Source organism: Verticillium alfalfae, genomic scaffold (assembly GCF_000150825.1).
Source record: "Verticillium alfalfae VaMs.102 supercont1.2 genomic scaffold, whole genome shotgun sequence".
Classification (NCBI taxonomy): Eukaryota; Fungi; Ascomycota; class Sordariomycetes; order Glomerellales; family Plectosphaerellaceae; genus Verticillium; species Verticillium alfalfae.
The window spans coordinates 242,020-268,396 of NW_003315037.1; the positions used below are offsets into that span (position 1 = coordinate 242,020).

The 26,377-nt window shown below is 56.4% G+C and overlaps 10 protein-coding genes across 10 annotated transcripts; 6 read left to right on the forward strand and 4 right to left on the reverse strand.

Moving 5' to 3' along the window:
• Window positions 1-916: 916 nt before the first annotated feature.
• On the forward strand, window positions 917-2,666 carry VDBG_01542 (aldehyde dehydrogenase; the record flags this gene model as incomplete). The annotated part of the gene is made up of 3 exons (XM_003007308.1): window positions 917-1,072; window positions 1,163-1,562; window positions 1,638-2,666. The coding sequence occupies 3 exons, from the start codon at window positions 1,011-1,013 to the stop codon at window positions 2,664-2,666; spliced, it is 1,491 nt and encodes a 496-aa protein (XP_003007354.1).
• Window positions 2,667-3,149: 483 nt separating this feature from the next.
• Window positions 3,150-3,604, forward strand: VDBG_01543 (conserved hypothetical protein; the record flags this gene model as incomplete). The annotated part of the gene is made up of 3 exons (XM_003007309.1): window positions 3,150-3,248; window positions 3,314-3,376; window positions 3,443-3,604. The coding sequence occupies 3 exons, from the start codon at window positions 3,150-3,152 to the stop codon at window positions 3,602-3,604; spliced, it is 324 nt and encodes a 107-aa protein (XP_003007355.1).
• A 1,324-nt stretch (window positions 3,605-4,928) lies between these two features.
• Window positions 4,929-5,951, reverse strand: VDBG_01544 (GTP-binding protein rho4; the record flags this gene model as incomplete). Its single annotated transcript, XM_003007310.1, has 2 exons — window positions 4,929-5,318; window positions 5,652-5,951. 2 exons carry the CDS (start codon window positions 5,949-5,951, stop codon window positions 4,929-4,931), a joined length of 690 nt encoding a protein of 229 aa, XP_003007356.1.
• Window positions 5,952-6,803: 852 nt separating this feature from the next.
• Window positions 6,804-7,706, forward strand: VDBG_01545 (conserved hypothetical protein; the record flags this gene model as incomplete). Its single annotated transcript, XM_003007311.1, has 3 exons — window positions 6,804-6,994; window positions 7,260-7,351; window positions 7,660-7,706. The coding sequence occupies 3 exons, from the start codon at window positions 6,804-6,806 to the stop codon at window positions 7,704-7,706; spliced, it is 330 nt and encodes a 109-aa protein (XP_003007357.1).
• Window positions 7,707-7,979: 273 nt separating this feature from the next.
• Window positions 7,980-9,774, reverse strand: VDBG_01546 (lariat debranching enzyme; the record flags this gene model as incomplete). The annotated part of the gene is made up of 3 exons (XM_003007312.1): window positions 7,980-9,287; window positions 9,356-9,664; window positions 9,721-9,774. 3 exons carry the CDS (start codon window positions 9,772-9,774, stop codon window positions 7,980-7,982), a joined length of 1,671 nt encoding a protein of 556 aa, XP_003007358.1.
• Window positions 9,775-10,080: 306 nt separating this feature from the next.
• On the reverse strand, window positions 10,081-11,223 carry VDBG_01547 (conserved hypothetical protein; the record flags this gene model as incomplete). Its single annotated transcript, XM_003007313.1, has 2 exons — window positions 10,081-10,669; window positions 10,724-11,223. The coding sequence occupies 2 exons, from the start codon at window positions 11,221-11,223 to the stop codon at window positions 10,081-10,083; spliced, it is 1,089 nt and encodes a 362-aa protein (XP_003007359.1).
• Window positions 11,224-12,184: 961 nt separating this feature from the next.
• Window positions 12,185-12,691, forward strand: VDBG_01548 (LSM domain-containing protein; the record flags this gene model as incomplete). The annotated part of the gene is made up of 4 exons (XM_003007314.1): window positions 12,185-12,190; window positions 12,268-12,305; window positions 12,406-12,561; window positions 12,622-12,691. The coding sequence occupies 4 exons, from the start codon at window positions 12,185-12,187 to the stop codon at window positions 12,689-12,691; spliced, it is 270 nt and encodes an 89-aa protein (XP_003007360.1).
• Window positions 12,692-13,166: 475 nt separating this feature from the next.
• On the reverse strand, window positions 13,167-15,663 carry VDBG_01549 (arginine N-methyltransferase skb1; the record flags this gene model as incomplete). The annotated part of the gene is made up of 6 exons (XM_003007315.1): window positions 13,167-13,346; window positions 13,426-14,276; window positions 14,374-14,835; window positions 14,903-15,051; window positions 15,166-15,464; window positions 15,526-15,663. The coding sequence occupies 6 exons, from the start codon at window positions 15,661-15,663 to the stop codon at window positions 13,167-13,169; spliced, it is 2,079 nt and encodes a 692-aa protein (XP_003007361.1).
• Window positions 15,664-16,516: 853 nt separating this feature from the next.
• On the forward strand, window positions 16,517-18,903 carry VDBG_01550 (pre-mRNA-splicing factor ATP-dependent RNA helicase PRP43; the record flags this gene model as incomplete). The annotated part of the gene is made up of 2 exons (XM_003007316.1): window positions 16,517-18,712; window positions 18,787-18,903. The coding sequence occupies 2 exons, from the start codon at window positions 16,517-16,519 to the stop codon at window positions 18,901-18,903; spliced, it is 2,313 nt and encodes a 770-aa protein (XP_003007362.1).
• A 6,534-nt stretch (window positions 18,904-25,437) lies between these two features.
• On the forward strand, window positions 25,438-25,967 carry VDBG_01551 (hypothetical protein; the record flags this gene model as incomplete). The annotated part of the gene is made up of 2 exons (XM_003007317.1): window positions 25,438-25,621; window positions 25,679-25,967. The coding sequence occupies 2 exons, from the start codon at window positions 25,517-25,519 to the stop codon at window positions 25,820-25,822; spliced, it is 249 nt and encodes an 82-aa protein (XP_003007363.1).
• Window positions 25,968-26,377: the final 410 nt, after the last annotated feature.

The following is a 26,377-nucleotide window of genomic DNA, read 5'->3' on the forward strand; positions in this document are numbered from 1 at the left end:
GGGGGGCGATTTGCTAGTAACACGTCTCCACGCCAAAAGAAGGGAGGGCGTCATGGGCACCAGGGCGAACTATGCTTCTAGCGTTAACCACACTTCTCTCTCCCCCACATCTGCACTTAAATTACCAGATGCTATTCGCCGGTCTCATGCAGCGGGGGGACGCATCTTACCCCGCCATTGACCTCATTCCGACCACAATACCCGTCGTTTGGATGCGCCTACCTCGCATTTTGCGATGGGGTCAGGTCTCCATCCCGCTCCCAATTTCAGTCACTGGGGCGACACACTGGCGGGCTAGCGGCGCGGTGCTGTACTGGTTGTCGATGTCAAGCACCTTGGATACCCGGCGCTTAGGTACTATGCTGCTCTGGAGGAGGGTGTGTGTGCAGGACGAACGGCATCGGTTTGAACCGGCCTCTGCGCGCCTTCGGCACTTCGTTACTACCTTGGCTGTATCGCCCAATGCCATGCCCACCACCCTTGACAGGGTTAGACGTCCATGTACGTGCAAAGCGCTGATCCGAGCTTCTCTTCACAGCTCACGGGTAGGAGGAAGTCGATGCAGCAGGGGTGGGTGCACAGGCACGACGGGAATTCGAGGACAGGAATGGCCCGCCGCAGCACGGCTGGGAATCGGGTGGACTAGGTCGCTGATGGATGGTGCTCGGGGTGCTGTCGCATCAATCCCGAATCGTCTGCGGCCTCACCTGGCATTGGCAGGTAGGTCACCCCCTTGCCTGGTAAATGTGGGCGAGGCGTGGACCTCGAGGCAACTTCCTTCGTCACAGCTTTGATCCAGACTCCACCCCGCTCTGGACTGTTTAGTATAACAACTCGCCTCCGCCCCTACCTTTCCTTCGCAAACCTCCCCTCACTGAACCCTTCATTTCCAGTTTCTTCTCACCAGTTTTGCATTCTGCACCAATATACCCCGTTCCTGTTGCAGAGACTCCTTCCCCAAACTATACCAAACCACCCTACCCCACCCTTTCACCACACACATCTTCACAATGGGTCTTTCCGCCGAGCTCAAGACGCCCGTTACCGGCACCTACACCCAGCCCACCGGCCTGTAAGTCTCCGCGCTCTCGCGCATGATGCACTGCTCCTCACGACGTCCGATTACTCTGTCGCGACGCGCACACTAACTGGATTGTCACAGGTTCATCAACAACGAGTGGGTTGAGGGCGTCGACAAGAAGACCTTCGAGGTCGTGAACCCTTCCACCGAGGAGGTTATCGTCTCCGTTTCTGAGGCCACGGAGAAGGATGTCGACATTGCCGTTGCCGCTGCCCGCAAGGCCTTCAACGGTGTCTGGCGCCAGACCACCCCCGGCCAGAGGTCCATCTACCTCCTGAAGCTTGCCGAGCTCGTTGAGAAGAACATTGACCTCCTCGCCGCCGTTGAGTCTCTCGACAACGGCAAGTCCATCACTATGGCCAAGGGCGATGTCGGTGCCGTCGTCGGCTGCATTAGGTACTACGGTGGATGGGCCGACAAGATCGAGGGCAAGACCATCGATGTCGCCCCCGACATGTTCCACTACACCCGCCAGGAGCCCGTACGTTCACCCCTTTCTTTCTTCCTCCTCTTCCCGGGAGCTTGGGACGTGTTTGGCTGACCCTCTGTCCATCAGATTGGTGTCTGCGGTCAGATCATCCCCTGGAACTTCCCCATCCTCATGCTGGCCTGGAAGATCGCCCCCGCCCTGGCCACCGGTAACACGGTCGTCATGAAGACTGCCGAGCAGACCCCTCTGTCCGGTCTCGTGTTCGCCAACCTCATCAAGGAGGCTGGCTTCCCCCCCGGTGTCTTCAACCTGATCAACGGTTTCGGCAAGGTCGCTGGTGCCGCCATCTCCTCTCACATGGACATTGACAAGGTCGCCTTCACTGGTTCCACTCTTGTCGGTCGCCAGATCATGAAGGCGGCTGCCGCCTCCAACCTGAAGAAGGTCACCCTCGAGCTCGGCGGCAAGTCGCCCAACATTGTCTTCAACGACGCCGACATTGAGCAGGCCATCTCTTGGGTCAACTTCGGCATCTACTACAACCACGGCCAGTGCTGCTGCGCCGGTACTCGCATCTACGTCCAGGAGGGCATCTACGACAAGTTCCTCGAGGCTTTCAAGAAGAGGGCCCAGGAGAACAAGGTCGGCGACCCCTTCCACGATGAGACCTTCCAGGGCCCCCAGGTCAGCCAGCTTCAGTTCGACCGTATCATGGAGTACATCAAGATTGGCAAGGAGGAGGGTGCCACCGTCGAGACCGGTGGTGAGCGTCACGGTGACAAGGGCTACTTCATCCAGCCCACCATCTTCAGCAACGTCAAGGCCGACATGAAGATCATGCAGGAGGAGATTTTCGGCCCCGTGTGCGCCATCGCCAAGTTCAAGGACGAGGATGAAGTCATCGCCCTCGGCAACGACAGCACCTACGGCCTGGCCGCTGCCGTCCACACCAAGGATCTCAACACGGCCATCCGCGTCAGCAACCAGCTCAAGGCCGGCACTGTCTGGGTCAACTGCTACAACATGCTCCACCACCAGGTTCCCTTCGGTGGCTTCAAGGAGTCCGGTATCGGCCGCGAGCTCGGCGAGGCTGCCCTGTCCAACTACACGCAGAACAAGTCTGTGGCGATTCGTCTGGGCGGTGCGATCTACTAAGCAAATCTGTTTTTTTTTTTCTTTAGGCTATTATTTTCACCGGATCACGGTCAAGTTAATGAGGGATATGAAAATGATTTGGGGGCTTTGGGATTGGCTAACGCCAGACATGTACATTCGAGTTGACGAAGACTAGTTGTCGAAAAATGACACCAGTAAATGAACATGACACCGAGGCTCGTTGCTTGTGATCTGATGATTACGCGCTCGCGACGTGATACACCGAGGTGGGGGGCACAGAGGGGTAGAGCGCGGAAGGTTTTCTCTTTACCCACCGAAGCGCAACACGGTGCCGAATGACATCGAACTGGGTAGTGTAGATACTGTGTTCGCATGCCCCGCCAACCCCCGCTCTCCGTCTCGCTGGCGGCGGAGCCTTTTCACGGACGGAGGTTCGCGTTACTGACGCGAACACACTCTAGGTAAGTTTGTCGGCTAAGGAACCAAGCGCCGACTTCAAATCAACACTTTTGCATCGCCGACATGTCCTCCTACCATCAGCGGTCCACTTCGCAGACAGGCGGCCCTGAAAAGACGTACTTTGAGCAGCAGCGCGAGGTTCTCATTGGGGAGATTGCCATGGTACGTTCAGCCGCGCAGGCCCTTCCCCCACGCTCCTCCCATCTGACCCGACGTTCCCAAACCAGAGCTTCGAGCATGTCCTCGCCAACATCAACAAGCTGAACCGCTCTCTCGAGGCTGTCACTGCGGTATGTAGCCAAGTAGCCCGAAGACCAATCCGCTCCATGTGTGATTCTGACCTTACGCCACCCCAGGTTGGCAACGAGTTCTCCTCCGTCGAAGCCCTCTGGTCGCAGTTCGAAAACGTCATGGCCAAGGAGCCGGCTGAAGACAACGGCAGCAAGAGCGGCAGCAAACCCGCCAACGAGAGCCCCAGCCGACGAGACGACGAGACGAACGGCGAGGACGACCAATAACTGGCGTTGGCGTGCAGACATGGCCGCCTGCGCAGCGCCCTCGCCTGCCGAGACCAGGATTTATTGCTGGCGCTGGTTATACAACACTGGACCAACGGCCCGGATCGCCCCCTTGATGGTTTGATGGCATTCCTGATCAGCAGCTTGTCATCCCGTTCTCGAGACATAAGTCCTGGTTGAGTGGATCGAGCCTTGCCTCACCGCTTCAGTATGTCGTTTATGCAGCCTGTGCAGGCCAACGTAGGCACAGCGTTGCATTGAGATGTGGTTCTCGAGCGTTGCGTTGCCAGGAAGAGGAAGCTGAACCATGGGATGTGTGCAATGATGCACGTCCGGCTGGGCGGCTTTGTTCCTTTACAACGTGAGCGGCATGTCTGAGACGACTTGTCAAGCTTCCTGTTGAGCCTGGGCAAAATGCATGTTACGGCATTAGACTTTTAGTCGCCATACTGGCCATTGGAGACGGTGTGCCGTAAAGCTCACGGGGGCATTATCAAGGAATTTGCCAAGTCGACATCCTGGTCGGCGCGATCTCTTTACTTGCTGCAGAAAGGCAGTATCCAGAGGCTTGCCCGGGATGACAAGTCACATCGAGGACAACACATGAAGTGCGGGGTGCTGCGGCGGTCCCAAGGTTCGAGTAGAGAGAGGGCTGGTGTGGCATGCGGCACACCTGGATGCTACTCCGAGGGCCGGTGACTTGCACGTGGATAAGATACCTTGCTCAATGCATTCCCTACCTTGACATGGACTCATGACTCCAGACCTTGAGAAGCGCCCTCTGTCTTCATGTTGCGCACATATGCGACGGAGGAATCTGCGACGGAACCTTTGATAACAGGATTGCTGATCAAGGTCGAATTCTATCATACCCGCCGGTGTGCATAAGTAGATGATGTGGGATATTGCTGACATGTGCTCCGCTCATTCTTCCTTTTCCGCAGTAGTAGCACTGCGGGAAGTTGTTATCTTGGGTCGAATAGTCATGCATGACCGATCCAACACTCCACATCCATGGTAGACAGATGAGCATCGATCACAAAATGGCAGGATGTAGGGTCACGGAGCAGTAGTATGCCCCCCCCCCGGATCACTCCAGGACAGCCATGCACGCAGATAAAACAGCGCATCCGAATGCAGAAGTCACTCGAGCTCGTGAGCCGCAGCATGTCATGAAAAAAAGTCATTCATTACTCCTTGAGCCCCTGGCCCCTGGCCTGGCCCCAAAGTTTGGCGGTTGTTTGTTCGCGTGACACAGAAACAAGATGAAAAAAAAGTCCCATATCCTGATATCCCCATGCCCGAGCCTTCCACGTTTCTCATCTTACAGCAGCTTGCAGCTCCTCTTCTTCTTCTTCGGCATGCCCACACCAGGGATGTTACCGCTTCCGCCTCCCGCACTGGCGCGGCCGCCATTTGATGACGACGACACACCAGTGGCCATCTGGGCCTCGATGTTTTTCCGGTCGTTTGCGACAACGGTGAGAATAGCCCTCTCAAAAATCTCGTCAACGCCCGTCATCTCTTTACTGCTGCACTCGGCATATTGAGCATTCATCTTCTTGGCGACGGTCTGACCCTGTTCGGTTGTGACGGGAGTAAGGCCCTGGGTCTTGAGCATATCGATACATGTCCTCTTAAAGCGGAGGTCGGACTTGAGAGCAACCAGCACGAGGGGTGTGTAGGGGCAGAAGTGGAGGACTTCAGGGTACCACTGCGTTGCATTAGCGTCTTGGTCATATCCATACGAGTGGCGAAGAGTCTCGAGTAGGGCGTACCTTGTCCATAACGTTCTCAAGCGAGTTGGGGCAGTCAATGGCGAAACAGACAAAGATGAGATCGGTCTCGGGGTAAGAGAGGGGTCGCAGGCGGTCGTACTCCTCTTGGCCGGCTGTGTCCCACAGAGCGAGCTCAACCGTCTTGCCAGTCGGTGGGTGCGTGGGGTAGGTGATGTAGTTCTCGAACACTGTTGGAACATATTTCTGCAATAATACTCAGTCAGTCATGCGGTCGCAGTTGGACGTGGATGACGAGCCGGGTGACGTACCTCCGGGAAGTAGCCTTGGCTGTAGCTGATGAGCAGGCATGTTTTGCCGCAGCCACCGTCGCCGACGACGACAATCTTCTTGGAGTAGGCGGGGCCCTCGGTGAGGTGAGTAGCGGCCGACTCGCGGCCGGTGGAGGAGCTCATGGTGGTGCTCACGGTGCCGTCGCTGCTCCTGATACGTTGGTTGCGGCGAGCGCCCGACGAGTTGTTGTGGCTGTCCTCGTATTTCTCGGTGGACAGGTAGTTGTTGGTGCTGTTGTTGTTGTTGTAGTACGAGTTGCGATACTGCGTAGACGCCATGACCGCGCGACTTGGGTCAAGCGCAAGCTGCGTCTCCCGGTTCAATGAGCCTCCTTGAAGCGGATTGCTTCACTTTGAGGGGGGGGCCTCGCTGTCTCGGGGAAGCGGTGGCGCAAAGTGCAGGGCTGCGTCTCTCTTGGTGGAGGATTGCGGTGGCTTGACGTGGGTAAAGAGAGGCTTGTTGGAATGTTGACGACTCGAACGTGATGGATAGCACTACTGGCGAACGGGCGACCCTGAATAGCTACTGGGAGAGAGGGGGGTGTGATCTGGCTGGAATGTGAGGATGACTCTTGTTTCTCGCAAAGGCGAAGCAAACGAGGCAGCGCGGGCGAAGTGGGTGTTTGTCAGGTATGCGAAATGAGGAAAGCTGAACGGGACCTCCAGAGCAGGTGCGGTGCAGTGTAAGGTACTTGAAGGGAGTTTGGCAAGGCAGGGGCAGGTGCGGAGGTTGACGACTTGCCTTGCTTGCATGTGGTAAACATGTCGACCGGGCAACCAGCCACGCTACGACGCCACGGTGACGCGAAGGACCAGCGTTATCAATCTATCTCAGGCAGAGAGGAAAGGCACGTGACCCTGCCCATAGCTCCCATGGTCTGTGCGCTAGGTCCATCCACCTCCGCCTTCAAAAGAAAAAAGTCGCCATCGTGAACTGCGGGCTCTTTGGGATTCCTCCTCCATCACACCCACCTCACTCCATTCTCCAAGCTGTGCTGCTGGAAGACTTCCCCCAGACACAGACACTGTCAATCGTCAGGAGCGGGTTTCTTCGCGGCTTCGAGACGACACATCTCCAGGACCACGCACCTGGCCGCACACAAGGGACAGCCCGCACGCGCTTTCACCACGATGGCCTCGTACTTGTCTCAGAGCACACACGGCTCCGAGAACAAGTACGTGACTCTCGTCTCTGGCGATGGGTACGAGTTTGTTCTGCTCCGCGAGGCGGTCATGATCAGCCCGGTCATCAAGGGTATGCTGGATCCTCGCAGTCAGTTCATGGAAGCAGTCTCGGGGAGATGTGTCTTCATGGAGATCAGGTAAGTTTCTTCTGCTTTCTGTCCTTCACTCATCACCTCGCGCGTCACCTTGATGAAACGCTTTTCCGAGTGCTTTCCGAAAGACCATCGACAACGTTCTCGAGCGGTCTGCATGAAAAATCTTTTCCACGTACACTTGATCTGAGACGCAACATTGCCCACCATTGCCCTCTCGCGGTGCCTTTCTCCTCGGGAGGTCATCGACTGACACGACCAGTGGCATCGTGCTGGAAAAGGTTTGCGAGTACTTTCAGTACTGGTACAGGTATCGCGAACGGGAGGACGTGCCTGACATGGACATACCCGTCGAGCTCTGTCTTGAGCTGCTAGTCGCAGCTGACTATCTTGGCTTGGACAGTATGTTCTTTCAGACACCCTATCCCGGGACTGTCCCATCTGACGAGCAGCAGAACAAAACTCTGGCATTTGATTTCGCCCTTCATGGGTCCTGCTTTTGCACCTGGAGTTGGAGTTTAGGATTGGCAAACCCACAGCGCTGCTGCTTGGCACGGCTGCTCCAGTGGGCGGTCACACACGATACCAATGTACGATTTGACGACTTCGCACGCGGCCAACACGCACTCTTCGTTTTCCTTTTGGTCGTTCGCACCTTGCCATTCCGGCTACTCCCACACACGTTTCCCCGTGACATGGACCCATCTCAGCATATGCGTTCGATTCTTCATTACTCCGTGGATCGAACGTCTATTAGATTTGGAAGATGAATTCAGCCCCCATACTCTGCCCAGCACAAGCTCTCCGTTGGGTTTGGGTTTTTTTCTGAGGGGTTACATATCTTGATTCGTAGACAGCTTTGAACGCTGTATTAGTTGGAATAGCAAATAGACTACAACTCTCGCGAGCTTGACTTTTCTCCCGCTTTGGTTGGCTACGCATTTGCTTGTGAATCCCTTGCAATGGGTTCCCCTGCGTCGTTCGGCCGTTTCGTAAATAGCCAGGGTGCTGCTGTGAACTCCTCAAGCGCTCAATGAAATCTCCCACGCCCGCGCCCGCGTCCCCTACCGCCCCTTCCACCTCGTCCGCCGTCCCGGCCACCATGACCGCCCCTCCCTCCGCGAAAGCCACCCCCGAACCTCTCGCTCGGCGGCGGCGGTCCTTCTGCCTTCCTCGCCATCCTCTCGTCCTCGCTGGCGTGCCACAGGTTCTCCACCTGCAGCATCTCGCAGAATGCCGCCGTCTGCGGGTTCGTGTACTCAAACGGCTGATCCGGCACGTTCCGCCAGTTCGGGCTCCCGTCGTGCGGCGGCGCCGTGAGGACAAAGTTGGCCGGGACGTCGAGGGCCGCGACATGCTCGCCGACCCAGGCGCGCGCCTCGTCGATGAGGGGTGCGTAGTGCGCCTCGCCGCGGTCGCGCGCCGCGTGGGCTGCGCGGTCGCCGATTGTGAGCTCGCCGTGGAGGGCGCGCGTGATGGCCAGCCACTCGGGGTCGTACTGCAGCGGGAAGCGACCGGGGTGTTGGGGCGGCGTGGACGGCGGCGCGACGAGGCTGCCGTCATGGGGATGAATGTCGAGGAGCTGGAGGAAGTGGCGGCGAGGGAGGCACTTGTCGAGTGCGAGGAAGCGGACTTGCTTGTTCGTGATTGTTGCGGGCACAGGCTGGCCGGGTGTCGTCTTGGGCTGGGGTTTTGGTGCGGCAAAAGAGGCAGGAAGCTGGGCTCGAAGGTCGGCTGAGACGTGGCTGACGGGCTTTGGCTTGTCTTCAGGTTTGATAGTTGGTGCCGCAGGGGCAGGTTCGTCGTCGTCGTCGTCGTCGTCATCGTCGAGGCTGATCTCGTTTGGGTTTGCTGTAGTGCTCGCAGCTGCAGTGGGAACAGCGACATCATCGTCGTCGTTGAGGTCGATCTCCTCTGGATTTGCCTCTGCTACTATAGTCGGAGCAGCAGCAACAGATGCTGTTCGTTGCGCTTGCGTCTCAGATTTGATGCCACCATCCTTTGTCTCGGCACCAGCGTCCCCCAGATCGAACCGCTTCAGCGCCGAGAACTTGCAATGCAGATGCGCCGAGAACCAGTACGGTGGCCTCAGTCTGTCAAGCACATACTCGGCAGCAACGTTGCCTAGCGTGCCGTCTCTCGACTCGGCCTCAAAGTCGGGCTTCATCCTCCAGAGCGCCTTCTCGTCTCCCCACTTCTCAATGGCCCGCGGCCAGTCATGGCTGATGCCGACATCGACCTGCTCCCTGACAAGCAGCAGCTTCCGCACGTCAACCTCGCGGACGTGGTAAAAACTCTTGACGTCATCCACGCCAAACGGCAACCTCTCGTGATGCCCCTTGCGGTAGTCAAAGCCCTTCCAGATGCCGCTCATGCCGGCGATCGCAGCGGCCCGAGGCGCAGCACATTGGCGGCACCGAGGTAGTAGATGTTGGGCGCGGCCAGCCCCGTAGTAGAGCTCCCAAAGGTGCGACGCCGCTTCGTGGTTGCCGCCGCGAACAGCGTTAGGTAAGGTGCCGTGCGCGCGCCGGCGTAGTACTCCCAAAAGTCGCCCATCTCGCGGTACTTGGCAGGGACCGACATGACGGTGAGGTCGGCGGCGTTTCGAACGGCCTGGAAGTCGCCGCCGATGATGAGCACGTCAACGCCGTCCCAGCCGCGCGCCTCGCATGACTTGGCAACGGCGGCGTAGATGGCATTTAGCGTGCCGTGGCCCTGCAGGTGGTCAGATGGCTGCTCGACTTGTGAGCAGGACGGAGGGAAGAACTCACACAGCCTTCGACGGCGACGCGGACACCTTGGGTTTCGAAAGTTTGTGTTGACATAATGGGCTTGCCAGGCACTTCGGGGGATGTTGTGAAGTTGACGTTGACAGGCAGGTTCGTGGGAGCTCCACCAAAATTTATTTGCTTGATTGCACTTGACAACGGGTCTGTGACACACCTCAGTGCAGAGCACCTTTCGCATCTGGACTACAATTCCAGAAAGGCACAATCTTCGGCTTTGAATCGCACTTGTTATGAATTGAGAAGAAGAGATGGGTATTTTCGCTACAATATCAACACAACTCAACAACCGCGCGACACGCCTCCCAAGGCACACGCAACCTACTCGTCCACCCATGCGGAACGCTACACCTTTTGATAGCCCTCGCTGATTTCACCCTTGGCAGCCAACTGCTCGTGGAACGCCAACAGCTTGTCCGCTCCCACCTTCCAGCTCCAGTCGTTTTGCAGGTGATGCCCCGCGCCCTCAACCCAGGTCAGCCGCACACCCAGGCCTTCGTCATCCTGTCCTCCAACTCCAGCCATCGACTTGACCTCGTCAACCTTGGCATCGAGCTTTTTCGCCGCGACCAGTTGACCAACAGCCTTGCGGTAGGTGTCTGCCAGCTGCACCATAATGTCGTGCGTCATCAGCTTGTCCAGAGTTCCGGTCATGACCATGATGCGGTCGCTGCTGCCCCAGCCCCTAATGGAATTGATGAGGCTCTCAGTGTTGACGAAAGGCCTCATCATCGTCAACGGCCACCAGAAGCTTTCGTAGCGGTTCGAATGCAATTGGAACTCCAGGAGCTTCGTCATGGGGTAATCATCGCTGAAGAAGGCCCGCCTAGTCAGGAGCGGATGCGAAAGGGGCGAATTCGAGTGACCGCCCTGAAGCCACATGCGGATCACGAAGAGAGGGTCGAATTTCGCCCAATTGAGGTACACACCAAATCTGCACATCATCAGCCAGACGTCAAAGTGCGATGTGAGCACAGTATTCACTCACGATCCGAAGCCCGGGACAGCTCCTAGCAAGGCCAGGCCCTGTGCGTGCACCTGTTGCGCGCTGAGGATCCCTTGGAGGAGTCCGCCGCCGCTGGAATGCCCGACGAGCAGCGCTTCCTCTCCATGGCGCTCCTGTACCCAGCTAATAGCAGCAACGGCATCGCTCGCCAGCTGGCTCCTCGTTGTGCCGTAGACCATTCTCAGGTACGAAGGGTGCCAGCTGTTACCATGGCCGCGCAAGGAGACGGCATAACAGGGCACGTCGTGCTCGGCGAGGTACTGCATGTATTCGGTCCAGACCCAGGCGCTGCCCATGCCTCCATGGACGAAGACTATGGGAATCCTGCCTTTTGATGGTTCTGTTGGTTGGTTCGAGAGAACCTCGAGCCTACCAGAGGGCGTCTCGACCCAGTACCGCTCCAAGCCGGCTGGGGCATCAGGGATATCTCCTGACGGACGTGTCCAGTACAGCCAACTGTAGGAAAGCTGGAGGTTGAGCATGTCGAAGTAGTGTTGACGTGCGCTTCAGTAAAAATGATCAGTTTGAGGTCGCTCCAAATTATTTTCTGATGACACAGTGTCGGGTGAAGGCTCCTTTTGGTATTGCAGTATCTCGCTCCTCCAAAGATGGGCTGGACAGCACTTCTTGTAAAAAACGGCGCCTGCGCAGCCTGAGGCCTCGCGAATACGGGCTGAGTGTGTTCTAATCCCAAGCAAACCCGAGTAGTCCTCGCGCATGCGCAACATCGGCTGGCTCCGGGCAAGGAGTCATCGTAGTCGGGACGGCCAGGGACGGAACCACCCTCCCTCCCCCTACACCCACTGTAAGCACAGCGATTCGGGCGCTGTCGATTGGCCCGCCGGCGCCTCTGACGACCAGCTGAACTCGTTTCCAGGGGTTGCCCGGGGACTTTGCCTGGCGCATGACCAGAATAGATTGACTGGTGAGCAACGTAACGACTGGAGTACGCTACTGTTGCATAGCAATGTAGCACCTGCAGCGACGAGACTTTGAATGCATTTCTGGGTGATTGATACTTGTTCACGGGCTGATGGGCCTAGACTTTGCACGAGTCGTCATCAGGCCAGGATGGGCACTGCCATTGTTACGGCCATGCCGAGTGTGACTCTGAACAACTGGCAGGACCGAATCGTTTTTTCTTGTTCAATACATGGCCAAGTCGGTATAATACGCATTACAATCAAAGGCTTTCTACAATGTAGGTAGGTACCTTAGTATTCGGGCCAGCTAGGTAGAGAATGGAAGCTGCCTGGGCACAGATAGCACCCCCCAGCGCGAAGCTTGACAAGTCACTTATCTTATCGCTTCCGATAATTCACCGACAGCCTCCCACTGAGCATCCCCACGCAAAACTTCAACCCAGCTTGCCGCCCCAAGTCAGCCTCGCGCGTCGCCGGCCTCACCACCCTCATCACCGACCCCCCCCCCCCACCGCCCATCATGAGTGTGAGTCTACCCCCCTCCCTCCCCCCAGCACCTGCCGTCGACCTTGATCCGATGAATAGAACGCTGATCTCAAGTAGTTCGTACCCCTCAACCCGAGGCCTATGCTCCAGGACCTGTGCGTTCCTCCCTTCACCCCCCACCCTCCTCTCGCGATTCCCACGCACCTAGAGGCGCGACCTCAAAAGCTAAACCGCGCAATCCCCCTCCCCCCGCAGCGTCAACAAGGACATCGTCGTCCGCCTAAAGTGGGGCGACACTGAGTACAAGGGCCGGCTCGTCAGCATCGACTCGTACATGAACATCCAGCTCAGCGGCGCCGAGGAGTACATCGACCAGAAGATGACCGGCGCACTGGGCCAGGTCCTGATCAGGTGCGCCGCGCCTGCGGATCTCCCCTCGTCTACACGACGGAATGGCTGACAAACTGGCAGGTGCAACAACGTCTTGTGGATCAGGGCGGCCGACGCGGGCAGCAATGGCGACGTCAAGATGGAGGGTTGAGCCGCGCGCGCGCGAGAGATGGCACGAACGCACAATGCAGAGTCTATGCCTGTCCGACTACCTCCGAGTCAGTAGGCCGACACAGAATATCCAAAATGTGAATGCGGGGCGGTGGGCATGATGCTCCTGAGAGACGAATGGACAGATATGGGGGCCTGTCACCAGCGGAAACGAATGGCGTTTAAAGAGGGGTGGGAACGACACAATCCACAGCAATGGAAGTTTCAGGCTGGTTATTGCAAAAAAAGGGAAATTTGGCGATCAATCCGTTTATCCACCCTCATTCGCAGTCATCATAACGATCATCATCATCAGGATAGATACCCCGCCCTTCAAATCTTCTTTCCTGAAGCAGAAGACACTTCAGACCCGTTAATAGCTCCTATGCCCTCTTATGCCCTGCTACCAGAACTACGCATCACACTGACCCTTTTGATATTCGCGTCTAGCTCGGCAAGAGGTGTTCCCGGTGCTCTCACATCAGGCATGCAACCTTGCGGCTGCTCGTGAGCTCTGAGCTGCCAACCTTGATCCGCTGACCCTCACCCACCCAGGTGTAGGCCTCGATGAGCCACTCGTACCACACCTTGGAATCATCGGTCTGACGCCACATGCTAACCTCGAGCTCCGTGTCGGCAGGGTAGTATAGTGGTTGCTGCACTCCACCCGTCAGTCATGTACCTCTAACGAAGCGCTGGAAAGGAAGAAAAGGAAGTAGATGAAGAGAGCTGTACCTTGATGGGAAAATAGATCGGGAACCAGGAGATCATATCCTTGCTCTTCTGATCAATCTGGTCTGGGTGCGTGCTGATCTCGACCTTGGCTTTGTCGCCAAGGCGCGGCGCGTAAAGCACCGATTCGAAGTAGCCCGCCAGTCCGTGAATCACGCCCCTGGTACGGCACACAAAGGTCAGGTGGCAGAAGCGCGAGTTGTGGTCATTGGCGCCTGCGGCACTAGCCATGCTGCCTCCGCCGCCGCCCATGACGCCACCTGCGCGGCGGGCTTCCATCAGCTGCATTGTCGCTTCGGGAAGGGGGTGCTCAAACTCCCAGGCTTGCTGGAAGCGGGGGTGACCTGGGACCTTCTCCGCCGCGGCAAAGTCCATGGCAAAAAGACGAACAACCCAGGGCGTTTCAAAGGCGTTGGGATCCGTGGGTAGACGGGTCAGGAGGTCGGAGTGAATGCGCGGGTGGGCGACGGGGGTCATATGGGCCGTGTAGGACTCCGGGATGGAGATGCCGTGGGGAGCGAGAACGTGCTGCACTCCGTCGAGGCACTCCGGGGAGAGTTCGTTATCGGCGAAGGAACCGAGAAGCTCAGAGACGAGGATGTCGACCTTGCCGTAGACAGGGTTGTTGTCGGGAGTGCCGGACACGAGAGGGCCCTTCCAGGCGCGCATATCTGTCTTCACCACGGTCACGCGGCCACCCCAGACAAGTTCATTCTGGCGTAACAGGTAGACGTAGGCATTGGGGTTCTTCTCCACAGCCCAGACTTCGACCGCGACGCCCGTCTCGTTGGCAGCCTTGAGTGCACGAGTGACCAAGGGACCACGACCGGAGCCGGCGACGGCGATGACGACGGCTCCCTTGGGCGACGAGTACGCCCGTCCGAGGTCCTTCCATTCGGCCAGGAGCTTCCGCAATAGCTTCCTCGTACTGGTTGTACTTGACTGGATCACCTTCGAAGATCTCGTAGGTGGCCGACTCAAGGTTGTCCGAAAGTGGCTGAAGGGGTGATTGCAGCCAATCCTGAAAGCTCGTGAGGGTTGTCCTTTCGAGGTAGTTGAGGGGAGGCTGCTGAAACTCGAGCCACTTGAGGTACTCAATGTAAGCACGGAACGATTTGGGCTCGCTCTCCTTGGGGGGCGTTTCTCCGAGAGCAGGGAAGTCCGCTTGCGCCGCCTGCCTCGCCTCGGCATCGAGAGTTGCCAGATCTGGACCGGTGTCTACAAGAAGCAGCCAGGGCGCATTCTTGAGGCGCATGTAAGAGAACAAAAGATCTTGGTGTGTCTTGGGCAGGGCCGGGTGACCACTCGCGTTCTTCTTGAAAGTCTCGGGCCTCAGGGTCAGGTAGTGTAAGGGCTCAGCAAACCACTTCTCCTGGACTTCACGCTCGGGCAAGACCTTAGGGATCCTCAAGGCTAAGAAAAGACGTTGGCGGGCAGTTCACGCAAAAGGTTCTCGAGTAGGAGTAGAGTGGTGACATACCAACAAACAACCTCAGGCTGTATTCGCAGATGGTACGAATGACGTGCCATGAGTCCCACGTGCTGTACACATCAATGGCTTGGGCCGCTTTCTTCTCTTCGCCCAAGAGGACGGAAAGGGTATCGATCTTCTCCTCGAGGCCGGGTTCCCTGTACATGGGGATGTGGATGAGAAAGTTCAGGCGGCTGCCTACTGCAGGGCCGACATACTGGGCAGCCTGGTGGCGCGTCCTGAGGCATCAGATCTGGGCCGGGACACAACACTTCTGACGCCACAGAAGTTGCGTAGCAACCTCAAGGTTGAGGACCTGACGAGAAATGTTGGCGATGACAGGATTAGTGGAGGCCAAGTCGATCCAGGGGCTCGTGTAAGCGATGTAGGTGTTGACGACAGGGCTTGGGAACAGAGCTGTGTCCATGGGCGTCAGAGGCGGGATGATGGGGTCGGCCAGGCTCTGGGCATGGGGACCGGCCTCTTTGACGAGGGCAAGGTGGGCCTTGGCCAACTCGACTACGCGGGAATGGAAGTTCTTGTTCGTCACAGGGCTAGTCACAAAGGTTATCTGGGGGCACGATCAGCAACGGTTCTCGCTTGCGCCAAGTGAGCTTTCAACACAATCTTACACCAGCATTCAGAACCTGCCCATACTGCATATCATTAAGAGGCTCCTCTCGAGTAGAATCATGCTGTCCGAGATGAAAGTTGGGCCGAGCGGTGCTATACTCGCCGCCATCCTGGGAGTAGTTGTCGTTGTCAGCCATGGTGGGCAAATGCCGGTGGTGAGGGGCAGATGTTAATCCTGTCGGGGTCAAGTAGAGAGGTTCCTTTTTTAATAATGTGCTCTTGGTCGAAAATGGGTTTGGGTGAAACGTGGGACCTCCTCAGCAGAGCATGTCGATAGGGAAAATGAGTGACCTTGCCGCTGGTCTCTCTCTCCAGGAAATCAAATCGAGATCGACGGATATGAGCCGGTGTACCGAAAGATTCAACGGTCTGAATCAGTTTTCAGAAATTCAGTGAAAGAAGATCCGTCTCTGTCTTGCCCCTTGCCCTATTGGTCGGTGTACTCTGTCGGGCCCAGGACCCTGAGAAGACAGTGCCCATTGAGAGCATGACACAGACGGGTTCAAAGTCCACAAAGGTGCTGCCGCAAGTCGGTCGCGGGAGCAACCATGATGTTCCGGATCTTCAAATACGAATGGGTGTTGGCGATGTGAGGTCTTCAAGTCAACTCGTGAGATGAGACACCTGAAATCACCTACAATCAGGACGCATCTTGAACTGTCGAAAGCCACTTCCCGATCGCTCTCGCACAGTACACGGTTCTGGAAGGAATGACCCACCATTTGGCTGCCGCCCCTGCCGTGCGTGCGATCTGTCTTGCCTCGCCTTATCTTATCAGCATCCCTGGCAGGTGCTCCCCTCCAATTTTTTTTGACTAGGAAGGCGACTGCCATCAACAGGCTTCACCTTCCCATTTCCTCAGCCTCGAGCCCACCGTCGCCAACCTTATACAATTCTCCCTAGAGCTTACCTTCTGACTCTAACAACTTCGACAGAGTCGTCTGCAGCCATAGGAAAATTCGCGCCACTCATCCCTCTACTGGGTCGACAATGGCTGACGCCAACGGAAAGCGCCACAGCTCTGACGACGGTCAAGCTGCGTACGAGAGGCGGAAGAAGATGAAGACGGACAGCCCCGACATCAAAATGGAAAAATACGAAAGCATCGACGACAAGGTCAAGGCCAATCCCTACCTTGCCCACATGAACAACGGGGGCGGCGACGAGCCCTTTGCCGACTTCGAGACCCGTAACACCACAGCCAAGCAGGCCGCGGCTGTTGAGGACCTCACCCACAACGCCTTCACCGGAAAGGAGCATACGAAGAAATATTTCGATATTCTGCGTACGCGTCGCGACCTTCCAGTTCATAAGCAACGCCAGGAGTTTCTTGACAAGTACCACTCGACACAGATCCTCGTCTTCGTTGGTGAGACAGGTTCTGGCAAGACGACACAGATCCCGCAGTATGTCCTCTACGACGAGTTGCCCCAGCGCAACAGGAAACTCGTCGCCTGCACACAACCGCGTCGTGTGGCTGCCATGTCCGTTGCTCAGCGTGTCGCCGACGAGCTCGATGTGCCTCTAGGTGACGAGGTTGGTTACAGCATCCGTTTCGAGGACAAGACCAGCCCCAGAACAGTGCTGAAGTACATGACTGACGGCATGCTGCTCCGCGAGGCCATGCACGACCATCAAATGTCCCGCTACAGCTGCATCATTCTTGACGAGGCCCACGAGCGCACGCTAGCCACCGATATCCTCATGGCCCTGTTGAAGAATGTCGCCCAGCGCCGTCCTGATCTGAAGATCATCGTCATGTCTGCCACCCTCGATGCCCAAAAGTTCCAACGCTACTTCAACGACGCCCCCCTTCTTGCAGTTCCGGGTCGCACCTTCCCTGTCGAGATATTTTACACCCCTGAACCAGAAAAAGACTACGTCGAAGCTGCCATTCGCACTGTTCTGCAGATTCACGCCTCCGAAGGCGAGGGAGATATCCTTGTTTTCCTGACGGGCGAGGAGGAGATTGAAGACGCGTGTCGCAAAATCAACCTCGAGGCTGACGAAATGGTTCGCGAGATTGACGCCGGGCCGCTCGCTGTTTATCCGCTTTACGGCACCCTGCCGCCTGGTCAGCAGCAACGCATCTTCGATAAGGCCCCAGCACCATTCAAGCCTGGTGGCCGTCCCGGCCGCAAGTGCATCATTGCGACAAACATTGCAGAGACGTCACTGACCATTGATGGTATCGTATACGTTGTTGACCCCGGTTTCAGCAAACAAAAGATCTACAACCCCCGCATCCGCGTCGAGTCTCTTCTCGTGTCCCCTATCTCCAAGGCGTCCGCGCAGCAGCGTGCTGGTCGTGCTGGCCGAACAAAACCCGGCAAGTGCTTCCGTCTATACACGGAGCAGGCCTTCAAGAAGGAGCTCATTGAGCAGACGTACCCTGAGATTCTGCGTTCGAACCTGGCCAACACTGTTCTCGAGCTGAAGAAGCTGGGCGTCGAGGATCTTGTCCACTTTGACCTCATGGATCCCCCTGCGCCAGAGACGATGATGCGCGCCCTTGAGGAACTCAACTACCTGGCATGCCTTGACGACGAGGGCGAGCTCACGGCCTTGGGCAGCAAGGCCTCCGAGTTCCCCCTCGACCCAGCACTTGCCGTCATGCTCATATCATCGCCCGAGTTCTATTGCTCCAACGAGATCCTTTCCATCACATCCCTCCTGTCAGTACCCCAGATCTGGATGCGCCCTGCCGCTAGCCGGCGTCGCGCCGACGAGATGAAGGCACACTTTACGCATCCCGAGGGCGATCACCTGACGCTCCTCAATGCCTATCACGCCTTCAAGGGTGAAATCCAGAAGGGCGCGGACGTCAAGCGCTGGTGTCACGATCACTTCCTGTCCTACCGTCACCTTCAGAGTGCCGACAATGTGCGCGCCCAGCTCAAACGCATCATGGAGACGCACGAGGTTGAGCTCATGTCGACGCCGTTCGAAGACAAGAACTACTACAACAACATTCGTCGGGCTATGCTCGCAGGCTTCTTCATGCAGGTCGCTTTCCGTGAGAGCTCTGGCAAGGTGTATCGTACCATCAAGGATGACCAAGCCGTCATGCTTCACCCGTCCACAGTCCTCAAGACGGACTACGAGTGGGTAGTCTACAACGAGTTCGTACTCACCTCCAAACAGTACATCCGTACCTGCACCGGCGTACGCCCAGAGTGGCTTCTTGTGAGTTTGAATCCACCATACCCTTTCAACTTAAGCATTGAGCTTTCGGACCAGCTAACAGAGTCTTGCGGTAGGAAATCGCACCCACCTATTATGATCTCAGCACATTTACCAAGGGTGACGCAAGGTCAGCGTTGGTCCGCGCGTCAGAGAAGAAGCGCCGCAAGGAAGCTATGAAGGCGGGACGGTAAACGAGCGAAAGGCAGTCACCATTTGGGTCTTGGTATTCTGAGGACGTGGGGGAGGCATTCGGACGCGGCTCCGCCTCCGCGCGACTAGCTCAGCGACTACGGGGCAGGGTGGCCCTGTCAGCGGACATGGCCTGCAGAAAAGGTGTCACACAATTGACGAAGATGGAGCCAGGTAAATGATCTGTGTATCATCTGCCAGTCGCTGCAGGGACGAGGGAGTCGATAAACAGGAAGGGAGAAGAACGGACTCAAAAGTCGTGCTAGATGTTAACATGAAGATTTCTGACCAAACAGAAGCTTACGGCCTCTGCTCCGGTGCCCCCTCTGTTTTTCCTGCGCCTCTGACGTGCATCCGTAGCGTCCTCGGAAAGTAATTCGATATCGCTTAGGCGTATCCCGATGCCGTTGTTTGTGGCACGTTCTCCAGCGGCCCTCCTGAAAGCCCAGTGGAAGACTTGCTGTTTCCCTCATCAGGTCAAATAGCCACTCCGAAGCCTGTTCTTCATAGTCAAGGCCCGGTACCTCGAGGAGAGCAGAAGTGCACCAACAAATCATGGTCAAGCTTATACATCAGAATGAGTCTACGTGAAAACCGGCGGGCAAAGAAAGAGAACGGCCGGCCCTTCGCAGGTCCCAGAGCAACAGTGGGACGCCGTAGCCGGCCAGAACATCGGCCTCGCCATGGCTGTGTCGCCGGCGTCCCCCTGCTCAGAGGCTCCGGGGAACACAAGGGAGACACACCGGTGTGGGCACCCCCCCCCCCCTCCTTTTCCCTTGGTAGGTCTATATTTTTCTCCCCGACCAGCAGACTAGGGCCCCCCATCTGTTGTCTGCCCCCTTCCACGTGGGCGGCGCTGTATGATGTACCTCTGACAGACTCACCGGTCTGGTTTGATCCCAGTCGCCCATGCGAGAGGGGTATGTTCTGCGGCGCGTGTCCGGCCAGCTGGGTCGGCCGTCGCGGTGCCTGGATGTCGGGATCTGATCGGTCCTGCAGCGACCTGCGCGATCAGAGTGCCATTTGAGGGAGGGGAGAGTGTGGAAGAAGGAAACTAGAAAAAAAGGAATCTCGACAGGAAAGATCCGAAGTCCCGAAAGGCTGGGCACCAAGAAAATCCTTCGAGGGGTTTCGTCGCGATACCATAGCCACAACCTCTTAGAGCAGTGAACCCCCTCCCTGGGACGTATGTCCGTCTTGAACAGATGCGCTGTTCCTACTTGGCGCCCAGCATACTCGTCACTGTCCTTTGACGGAACTCCTCTGTGCCATGTCCGGCACTGCAGTGAGGCTGGTGACTGAAAGCACGTGCCCACCACCCCCGTTGTGCGTCTGACGATGACAACTCAGCGGTCGCCGGGCAGGGTGCTTCCAGCCAGGGCTCCAACAAGGGGACTTTGCCGTTGAGACGTCTCGGTCTTCTTGGGTCCTTACCCATCCTGGCGCTCGATTGTGTGGCATGCAGAGGAAGATTGGTGACAACCTGGCTAGGGGGCTGCGGGTAGCTGCTACTGTGTTGGGTATGTACTTCGTCGACATGTCCACGTGACGTACGTACGATGATCGCGGGAGCGATTCGCGCCGTCAGAGCGTCGCTGTCCGAGTACGAATCCAATCATGACTGCCAGTGGCAGGCTTCCATCTCCATTCTGGGCGTGTTTGATTTTTTGTCTTCACAACTCTCGTTCTTTCAATACACCGCCTGCTCATGGTCGAACGCTGTGCGCATCGGAGCGGGGGGCTTCGTAAAAAGCCACCATCATATGAAAGACGTTACCACCAATTTGTACCCGATGACGGATGAGTGCCGGCCCTGGAGCTGGTCCACCGTACTAAGGCGCGTTTTGGCGACGTTCCCGTGCGCGATGGCACCTCTCAGAACGTCTAGCTCCCTGTCGGGCTGAACTCTCTTCGCTCACCCCTCCTTTGCTCTGCAGCACATACATCATCCTTCCTTTACACGATGCACACAACCTATTTCAGTCGTTTCTGCCTGCATTCAATGCTTCTAGCCCCTCCCTGTGATCCCTGTCAGAATCATCGGGCTGCCGCCGTGGTCGGTGGTGAAAATGTATCGTTGAGCTAGGGCGGCGGGACAGATGCAGTTTCCATCACATGATGGCTCTCTACCCAGTCAGCATGTACCTTACTTGGAAAGCTCGGCGTGAAATTCCTGGCAGCGGCCAGTCATCGTGGTCGATATCCGATGAGAGTGGACGGTCCAGGCCCCAGATTGCGGGAGCAAGACAAAGTCGGGCGCACTAGGGAGCACAGACAGGGTATATGGAAAGGGCTGAAGGGCACAGACAGGGGTGGTAGGACGACCGCCGGCCGGCCGGACGTCTTTTGCCTGGCTCTTCCAGGCAAGGGTTCTTCGTCCTATGGGCGTATGCACACTGGCGTATATGCGCTGACAGCAAGCAGGACGCACGACCAAGGCGACAACATGCGCCGACATGATGGCCGGTCCGCTCGAATAGAGTTCGGTGTTGCAGGGTATCGACACCGGGGACAATGGCGCGGAGTGCCAAGTTGATCGGCACTGCTGCATGAGGAGTGGACGTGTGCAAGCAAGCGGCGGCGGCGGCATGCGTACTGCAAGGTCAGAGCCCTGCTATTGTATGAGCCACTTCGATTCGGCTTAAGCGTGTCAGCCACTGGTAATAAGGAAGAGCGGCTCGAGGTGCGGGCAAAAGGCTGGGGGTAGTCTTTGCATATTGGCCCACGCCAACATGTCAACCGCGTTGCCTCAGACAGTCCATCAAACGACCTGCCGTCGGATGGATGAAGCCTTTCTCCTCGATCTTCGGATGCCGCAGAAGAGTCCTACGGAAGGTGGACGTCGACTGTCCCACCTGCACCCACTCCATCTCCGTGTACCTCGGCGAATCCTTGCAATCGAGACGGGGCATTGAATTGCAAGCTTGACGCCCGTCAGGATTGCAAAACGCGTATTTCGAGAGTAAGACTGTGCGGAGCATGGGGTCCTGTGCCTTTTTGACCGGTTTCTTTGCCTCTGCTTTAACCTACCTGACCTATTCCACCGCCTCCGCCTGAGCATTTCTCAAGCTCAATGCTTTTTCAGTGACGGGACAACGCGAGGTACACCTGCCAAGGATGACACGAACGTTGACTGATGCACAGGTAAGATTTGGTGGGAAGCTGGAACAAAGAGTTCACACCTCAAAGTAAGTACTGAAAGTGGGGATTCGGAAGGAGGAAGGAGAGAAACGGGCCTCTCTCTCTCTCTCTCTTCTCTCTCTCTCTCTCTTTCTGCCCCGAACACGCCCCTTGAGCAAATCGACACGAGTCTTGGGGGGGAAGGGGATTAACATGGCAAGATTCCGTCATCACCACTTACCTAGAGGAGTATCGTTGTGACTCTGACAGCCTCCGAGCGACAACGTTACGAGCGTTACTTGCCTTTGGTATATACGATGGTTTACTCGCCAGCTGTGCCCTCCTGATGCCGACCTTCCGAGCACCACCTCCTGTTGGAGTGTCAGACGTTGGGGTTACACAAGCCTCTGCAACGCCGGTTTGTTGGATTATCAATGTGGGCGGGTTGTGGCGACATTTTCAGGATAGGTTGCGTCTAGGTGCCCCTTCGGGACCCCTACCTTATGCTGGTCTCGACCGTCCATACCGTGCCGTCTATGCACCTACATCAACGTTAATATCTCAATTCTCGCGCGCTTTTCCGTCCCGCAACGCAGCGGCATAGCTTGCGGCAGGCAAGAGAGGGGCATTTTGTAGGGATGGTCATGTAGTAGCCCAACCATTGCTCCCCACGCTCACCTCAGTCCCTTTGCTGGCTGGTAGCCTGGACAGCTCAGTTGTATCTGCGATATTTTTTCTTCCTCATCAGCAGTTATTCGTTCTTGTCGTCAGTGCATGCCATCCAACCTGACGGTGGGCGGAGCTGTCCTCATTGTTTGGACCATGATCGGGAACGATTCCTAATAGGGTCTGACCTGCATATCTAGTCGCCTGGCTGCAGTCGTAGAAGATCCACGTGCGATCAGCAATCGCCGACCTCTCGGGCGACAGTCACGCTCCCAAGCGCCCTTTCTCGATCTCCTGCTACCGCCGCCAGTGAGGGGTTCCTCTCGTAGAACACTGTTGCTTCGGAATATGTGTTGTTCAGTAGCTAATCACGATGAAACTGGTAGATGATCCCCAATTTCAACTGCTTAGTACATGGCAGCGAAGGGCGCTACTCGAGTCAGCTAGGGACCTATTAGTCTGAAATCTTGAGAACCATTCGTGAGGTGAGGTGACGCGCGAGCAATGATCCATCGTCGAAGTATGAACACCTCCGCCCGTCTCCATTGCCTAGAACTATCGCTTAGGATCCATGTTGCCACCGGGTCTTGAAACTGTCCCCAACCGCGAAAAGATTTGCAGCCAAGCCATTCGACGTTTTCTGGAACGCCGATTCCTTGCGTCGATCGAGCTCGATATTCCTACTCCTCTTGCAATCTTTCACAGGGTCATGGTCATCAGGGGGGCGACAGCTCGGGGATAATAACCACTCGCAGCTCCCCGAGGAGCAATGTCTAGCCGCCGCAAGGTTGATCACTCCCTGTCGGTATGCTTGTTGGGTGGCCGGCTTGAAATGTACTCCATGTCTCGCTCCTCATATGCAGTGGAGGCTGTGTCTGGGATGGCCTTGGGGTGTGTTGGGACACGCGACGAGGTCCTGGGCAGTTTATCTCCATCACTCCTTGTGGGCAAGTCGTTCCTGGCTGTCAAAGTCGGCAGTTGTTTGTCTCTTTCTCGTCTCATCGTGGCAGCTCATGCCGCAGTCTTCGCCGCCAATCTTAACAGAAACGCCTGTGAACTGCGATGGGTCTTTACAGTCCCATGACAGCCCAGGCAGCTTCAGAGGCGCGCAAATTTTCAAGCCAGCATGCAACGTCTCCATACACACCAAGCCGTGCCGAAACTGGAGCTAGTTAAAAATCGTGAGCGGAGCGGAAACGGTCTGGCGCCTCACGTATTAGCCCAAGTGGGTATGTGGCTGCAGTATACAGACGAGAATGCGACACCACAAGAGTCGAGAGACTGATGCTCTGACCCGAACTAGGTAGTAGAAGCCGAGTATCCAAGCTGACTGAGCGATACTTCATTTCGAATTGAACCTGGTTATTCATCAGTAAAACTCCAAGGACAGCGCATTTGCGCCAGTACCATGCCTTCATCATCCTAGCAGCTTGGAGCTCTATTGTCTGGGAGTCGCCCTCTGTGTTGGGAGAGATTTGAGCATCAAGAGAAATGCTTCCCTCAGCGTCCCTCGAGAACGATTGGAAGGAAGGCACAATTGCGAGTGTGGCTGTGGCTTGACAATGTCGCCAACGTGACTGTGTCCGTTCACGGCGCAGCAGAAATGACTGTGTATACATCTAATACTGGGCGTTGGCCGTTTTGATATGCATGCAAATTCATGTGTAACGTAGTCGAGTGACACCAACTAACTCGGCTGTCTACTCGTCACGGGTAAAGGAGGTCACACTGCATGACCGTGCCGCATCCTCCCTGATACTGGGAAACGTGGGGGGTATTGAGCAACACTCCAGACTTGGTGAGCATCACTAATGCGTAAGTAACCGTTGACGAATCAACAGTTTGTGTCACCAGTAGACTGATCCGCAAGCGTGGCAACTGGCCAACAGATATTCGTGTTGGTAGTTACATCCTATGCTGCAGCTGGCGATTCGCAGACGGTTAACGGAGTCCACTCCGAGCGCGAGCTATTCGTGACGGTCTCGATCGGGACCATGGAGGCAATGTCATGATCACGTCGCTGCGCTCCATGCCCTGCAGCCGCCCTGTCCCCACGTAAAACGGACGGGATGGCCAGGGCTAACTCAGCCTCATCTCGCAGTCGTCTGTCAAACAGAAGTACTACATGAAAGCGTTCCGGTGCTGCGTTGGCTGCGGACCGCAAGGTGGGGCCGGAAGTGTCAAGTCCTGGCGGCGACCTCAATCCGTCGAAGTTTATCATCCCAGTCATGACCATTTCAAAATGGATGAGCGAGACGCTGTCACGTACAGGGGCGACGCCTAGGATGGAAGAGGTGGGACAGTCAGGCCACCTCATCGGGGTCTAGCCGCCAAGCCTGTTAGCTGCACCCCTCTCAGAAGGAAATCGATCACTTCTCAGATTCTTTGAAGAAGGGTGCAAGGGCCAGTCTTGAAGATTGCCCAAGGCCGGACAAACTTCTTGGCTTTGGCTGATGTTGTCAGCCTTCACGCCTGTACATGAACAAAGTACAGGAATGACACAGGGTGGAGTAAGCCCCCTCTCTTTCGATAGTGTCAACAATTAGCAGGGCAAGCGTCTCATTTTCGGTTTGGAGGGATCGTGATACGCCTGAGCAAAGTCAGCGAACCTGCAAGTCAAGGACCCTGTAGGACCCAGATGAAGAAAGTACCGTACCAGCCCCGGACTGCGTGTATCCACGAGTGGCCAAGGAAATTCTATTTAAGGCTCAATGGCGGTCTCCGGGTCCCAAAGTTTGTTCTCCTGTCGTGCCTATGCCACCAAAAACTGTCGATTTCAAGCTAAAGAGCACCAACATCAACGTCAACCTACCCGGACACGACAACAAAATGTCTGACAAATACCCTTGCAAGTACCATAACAATCCAAATGGCGCGTGCTTTCCCGGGATAGAATGGGTTGGTGGTGCGGATGCAGCTTGTGATAAATGCCTGGTGCGTTACACTGCGACATGCTGTGTAGACAGAGTTGTAGGCTAAAACGATGAATAGGCGGCAGGGCTTCCCAGAGGATTGAATCAGTGCAGCATTTGGCAACCCATGTCGACGAGCCTCCGCGAACGAAGCAGAGATAATGGTGCGATATACCAGGAGGTACACGGCATACTTGAGCCACACAGGCAACACAGATGGTGAACGTACGACGAGCTGTCGCAGAGCAGTCTGGAATCTTTGAGGTACAAAGTCTGCGAGAAAGTAGGTTCCGAGGCATTGAGCTTCGGCTGTAGCATGTTCAGCATCATAGCACATCTTTTCGAATCCATCCCTTTTACTGCTTCCAAGTACTCAACCTCAATCATGCGGATTTGATAATGCCGCGTCGTAACACTCAATGGAGTGCAGCACAATTGAGAAGGTCGACTGATGTAGAGATGAGGACTTTGAGAGGCAATGATGGCCAGTATCCTCAATATCAGGGATACCGGGCTCTTCAGCGTCGGGAGCCTTCGCTCGGAAGAGGGCTATTTTCGCATTCACTGGCGAAGCTTAGCTCGGGATCCGTTGGCATATCGCGGCCAGTGTCGACCGGCAACTGCGCCAGATTGAGGGGACTTCAAGAACTCGGGCTGGCCAGTGGATCGCGACCAGGATCACTCGATAAGGAAAATCTTCTCACAAGCTCGATGTTGTTGATGCGCCTTGCCATTGGCTGGCTTGAGATTCAAGGCGCCGGACATTCTGATGCAACCG